Below are 5,765 nucleotides of genomic sequence, written 5' to 3' on the forward strand. Positions count from 1 at the left end.
AACAAACATGTGGTTGCATTCAGCCTCCCCAAGACCCTGTCCACGTCCTCGGGAGCAACAGAGTCAAACTCCTCCCATACAACCATCTCAAGACCTGCTTCCGTCTCCTCCCCCTGGGCCAACCAGTCGGAGTCCAAGCCTTCTCGGATCCGAGCGACTTTGTCATGCAGATATTGAACAAAATCCTCGGCCCTCCCCTTAACTCGGCCCTCCCCTTAACTCTTTCCAAACACTAAAAAATGAAGCACCAGGGGGTTCTTTCTTATAATGTACATTCTGTACACCTTTGTTGCTAACTACTGTGAGAGGTCCTTGGTGGGCTCTGACCTTAATTGTTTTTTGTTTTTTTTGCAGACATTTAATTACTCAGCACTGATGATGTTACCTAGTTTGGGTAATGAAACACTTGCAGTCAAGCTCAGAGAGCACCAAGGACCCCTCATTTCAACTCTGACCTATGAATATTCTCCTTTATTGGCTAACTATTGTGCAGCACAAACATTTTTTTTCCCTAATGCATCCTCATGACATTGCTTTCCTTTTATCCACATGAATGAGATTCACTTAAATGGTCAGTACGCTCTACGCACAGTCACTCAAGCCCTCGTTGTTTCCCGCCTGGACTATTGCAATGCTCTCTACATGGGGCTCCCCTTGAGGTGCACCTGGAGGCTCCAGCTAGTTCAGAATGCGGCCGCGCGGGGGATCCTGGGGGCCTCTAGTTACTCCCATGTAACACCTCTCCTGTGCGAGCTGCACTGGCTGCCTGTGGCCTTCCGGGTGCACTTCAAGGTGTTAGTAACAACCTTTAAAGCGCTCCATGGCAATGGACCTAGGTATTTGCAAGACCGCCTCCTACCAAACACCTCCCTTCGACCAGTCTGCTCCCACAGAGGGCCTCCTTAGGGTGCTGTCGGCCAGTCAATGCCGGCTGGCGACCCCCAGGGGGAGAGCCTTCTCTGTGGCAGCTCCTGCCCTCTGGAATGACCTACCCCCCCGACCTATGTACAGTTGCGGACCTGTGCCTTTTTCGCCGAGCCCTGAAGGCCCATCTATTCCGTGCGGCCGGCCTGGCGTAGTTTGATTATGTTTTAGTGGGGGTTTTGTATGGGGTATTTTAGAGCAGGCCTGTTATTTAATTTGATTTTAGAACAGAAACTTGCGTATATTTATAGTGGTTTTTATTATCACCTGTTCACCGCCCTGAGTCCCGTAAAGGAGATAGGGCAGTATATAAATTCAATTAATAATAATAATAATAATAATAATAATAATAATAATAATAATAATAATAATAATAAGTAGCTGTTCAAGTATTAAAATGGGATATCTCTCTTCCCCCCTCTCTCTTCCCCCCTCTCTCCCTCTCTTTCTCTTTATCCCTCCCCCTCCCCTTCCCCCTTGGACTTTTCCATGCTTATCTTAGAGGAAAATTGGGGGATCGGGAATAAGCATAGAGGCAGCATACAGCACACGTGTTAGGATTAGCAAATATTATAGAATTTTGTTGACTTTTGCTTGGGTGGAAAGCACTTCATCTCAACAATGGGAAAAGCCCCTGAAATTCACTCCCTATCCCATAATTCATGTTTTTTCTAGCTTCAGAAGACTAAAGCAAGCTACTGCCCCTCAAAAAGATATTTTCTAAAATATATTCCTTGGCTGCTAAAAGATCTCTCCCTTTCCCTGTGATATCCTGGTCTGAAGATGTTCAATATTGGGTACGAGAATAGCATATTAAACAGGTCTTCAGTTCATGATTTCAAACTCATAGGAAAAAGGCAGGATATGAACACAGTAAATGCAAATATTCAGAATATGTTTCTCCTCCTCTGTTCTCTATGACAGATATGATTCACTCCCGAATATCATTGAGATTGGGGTTTCAATGCAAACTTCTGCTTTTTATTTCCCATGTCTGTGAATTAAAACAGGAACTAAGCTCAATCTACACACACCACAGTTCTCAGTCACCATTTCTAAGCACCGAGATGGGATTTCAGTGAACAGTGTCTTTTTGAAAAAGAAATGTTTTACGTTGTCACAAATATGCAAGAGAACTTTTTCTGCCACTCTCTAGGATAACTTTCCCTAGCCCAATGGTCTGAGGCTTTGTTGGATTTTAATTCCCAAATCATCCCAAGCCTCCTGACCATCCTGGCTAAAGAATAATGGGAGTTATAAATCAATTTATCAAGATTCCAGCTTGGGGAAGACTGCTGTGCATAGCCCATCTCTTTTTACCCTTTTATTTTCAGAGCATCTCTGAGATTGTAGAGCACCTACATTCCTACTGTGGTGAAATTACACTGAATCATCTCTCAAGGAATTTAGGATTAGGGAAAGGAGCTGCTATTTTTTTTGCTCTCTAGCATGGGTGAAAGAGGCCTCAGCTTTATACTAACTAGACATTATAGACCAGTTTTTCTTCTTGGAGTCAAGACCAAAGATCCCTACTTTCCCTTCTTGCATCCCACCCACCATGACCCCATCCGTCACCTTGTAGCACCAACATCAGCAGCAGCCAAACCACCAGAGAAGAGGGAATGTGTGCCATGGTCCTTTCCCTGCTCCTGTATTTCCCTTCTGAAATGACCTATGAATTGTTCTCTTTCAGGAAAAGCTGTTTTATTTCAGCTTCTGCTATCTGTGCAATAAAGTTAATTGCAAAGGTGAAAGGGTAACAACAGAACCATTTCCTCCTCCTCCTTTCTTTGTTCTTTGTTCCTAAACATTTTTTTAATAAAGAGAAAATAAGGGAAAAAAAGAAAGAAAACAAATTTTCTGGTGTAAATAAATTTAATATATAAATATATAAATGTTATTAGAAAGAGCTGCACACATCATGCATGTACAAACAGAAAGAGAAAGAGATTTTATTTATTTAAAATATTCACATCTGAATTGGTTTACTTAACATATTTAACATAGAACAGTGATGGCGAACCTTTTAGAGACCGAGTGCCCAAACCGCAACCTAAAACCCACTTATTTATCGCAAAGTGCCAGGGCTGCATCAGCATTGTGGTGCCCTCATGGGGGTGGGGGCAGGGAGGTGCCTCTGAGTGCCACCTCTGGCACACAAAAACCGGGAGCGCAAAAATGGGCCACTGTGCTGCAAGGCGCAAAAACAGCCATGTCGTGAGGTGCAGATACAAGGCGCTGCACCATGCAAGAATGGGGCAGGGCTAGTGAGTATCACGCAGGCACTAGCCCCTCCCCATTTGCAGCACGTGTGTGCTCACGGCCCCGTGCATGCATGCATGCATGTAAACTGCTTCCCCCTCCCTTTTCTTCCAGTTCACCAATCAACAATGTTTGGTGACCTCTGCTCTACCACCTCTACTAGAGCTTGCTAGTCGGCTGCTTCACCTCCTTTGTGCTGGGCAGGGCTCCTGCTCCGGGCAGCAGTGGTGACCTGATGCACCTGCTGCTGGCGGTGGTGGCGCATGTGCCAACAGAGAGGGCTCTGAGTGCCGCCTCTGGCATGCGTGCCATAGGTTCGCCACCACTGACATACAACATAGAATATCAGAGTTGGAAGGAACTTTGTTTATCTTACTTCATAATAGAATAAAAGGAACTTAAATATATGAATACATCAAGGCCATATTTCTACCAATCCTGAAAATGGGGCTTCCAATGGAGAAATTATTCTTCAGAATGAAGGGTGATGGACACTGCATAATTGATGCAGAAGGTGTGTCTTGTCAGCCCTCACACCGTCAATCATAATTTTAAAAGGATAGTGAAATGTGTCATATAGATATCCAAATAGTGTTCCACCGATAGCATAATTCTTGAACATTTGATTAATTTAATTAATGTGTATAGATGGATACTGGAATTATTAGCTTGCAGCTTTGTACAGAACATGCCAAATTCTATGTATTTCCCCACCCTTGAGTTGAAGATGAAACCAAAGAGTTCTTGTTTTTTGATTTCTTGAGATTCCCATGCTCCCACTGAAAATCTTCTGGGCCTCTTCTTCCCTGATTCATTTATAATTTCATTCATGGATCACTAAGGCAGCTGTACAAAGGGCAAACATTCAAAGCATTTAGCTTTTTCACACCCAGCAATAAAAAACATAGAAACCAGAACTATCAAATAATTTTAGATGCTGAATGTCCATTTCTCCTACTTCTTATCTTTCCCATCCTCCTGTGTGGGCAGGTCTTCTTTCCTTTAACTATCCCAGATGTTTGCAAACAAAAATACCTTGACCCCACCCCCACTCCCTTTCCACATTCTCTCTTTTAACATAAATATACATCCATCTTTCTCATTTATTCTGCCGTCATTGCCCAGGTGTTGCAAAAATCAATGCAAAGGAGAACAGATTGTTTGTTCCTTATTTCTATATTTCATTCTAGATCTGTAGAAATTTTGGGGCAAGGAAGACTGGACGGTTCACTTCATAAGAACAAACCAGCATTCTTTGCAGTATTGTAGATTTACAATACTGCAAAGATTTATTCCACTTGGTATGTGGAATACCAAGATACCTAATTTGCAACTTAAAGATCAGGTGGAAGGAATGGGGGAAAGGGAAAAGAAGGAAAACTTTGCAGTCCTGTGGGTATGTGGTTGAGTAGGTAATGCAAAGAGAGCATGCTTCACAAAACCTGGACCAAAATCTCTTGGAGAGATAATGAGGGTTGAATAGATTGATGAACTTCTAATGGGAAAAACGGGACAAGGAATGTCCTTCAGCGTAATGGACCATAGTTGGATCAGTGGCATATTAATAGAGAAATAACAGCTGCTGACTAATGGAAAACATTGATGGCTGGCAGTTCAGGATGAAATGGACACAAAGAGCAGAGAAGAGGTGCTGGAGGAAAGAAGATAATGTCAGATGCTAAGGCCAATCAGAGATGGTCTGGAAGGCAGCATTGCAGACCATCTACTCAGAAGGGCTTAAGATACTTTAGAACAGCAGGTAGCAGTTTTGGAGTGGAGTAAATACAACCCGGGGGGCTATGTAGTATGTATGGATAGTAGGGAATGGATGGACGATGATGCCATCATTCATAAGCTCCAGAAATGTGTGTGGAGGGTATCGATAGTTGAGTAGAAAATGTGGATCTGCCTAGTGTCTAGTATTCCTAGCAAGGGACAGATGCAACATTTCTGTCTCCTCCTTCCCCTGCTGAAAAATCAAAGTGACATCTCTTAAAAAACCAGAGAAATCTAAGCTATAATCTAATGTTGGGTAAAAATTTGGACAATTCATATCTAGTTCCCTTTTGACTTGGTCTGCCATTTCTCAAACTCTTGCCTTAATTTTGAAATGCCGATTCTCATGCCAAAAAGCAGTCTGTAATTAAAGGAAATAATCTTTCCTTTAGGCTGATAACAGATGATTACAATAACATATCAGGGTTAAAGTTCTGTTTCATGTGCCATCACCATGAGAGAAGGATTTAAGTTTATGAGGACTTCGAGAACCATAGACTGATTATCTGGGGTGGGGCAGAAGGTTCAAAAAGTTCAAGAGGTCAGCTGCAAATGTGTAATCAAAACCCATCCCTCTTTTTAGAGGGTTGCACATATGAAAAAGGCAAGGGTTCAGATATACATGGTCATAGCTGAAGTCTACTTCTAGCAATATTGTAAGATGGTGACAGCAGGACAAACAAGGACTGGATAATGGTTTGGCAAGGTATTTGAAAATATTGGTCTTAGCAATAATGGTGGTGATCTACCCTTTATTCTCGTGTCCTGTCAAGCAAAATATTTTGGACAAGGTGTGCATATTA

General features: G+C 42.5%; 1 protein-coding gene across 1 annotated transcript in view; it reads right to left on the reverse strand.

The window, feature by feature from the left end:
• Window positions 1–2,557, reverse strand: part of LOC107282468 (prostasin-like) — a 13,740-nt gene extending 11,183 nt beyond the window's left edge. Inside the window, exon 1 of the mRNA XM_015810244.2 lies at window positions 2,500–2,557. Within this exon, the coding sequence (XP_015665730.2) occupies window positions 2,500–2,557 (58 nt within the window). The remainder of the gene's footprint in view (window positions 1–2,499) is intronic.
• Window positions 2,558–5,765: the final 3,208 nt, after the last annotated feature.

This window comes from Protobothrops mucrosquamatus, unplaced genomic scaffold (genome assembly GCF_001527695.2).
Source record: "Protobothrops mucrosquamatus isolate PMUCROS unplaced genomic scaffold, P.Mucros_1.0 scaffold8, whole genome shotgun sequence".
In the NCBI taxonomy this organism is placed as follows: Eukaryota; Metazoa; Chordata; class Lepidosauria; order Squamata; family Viperidae; genus Protobothrops; species Protobothrops mucrosquamatus.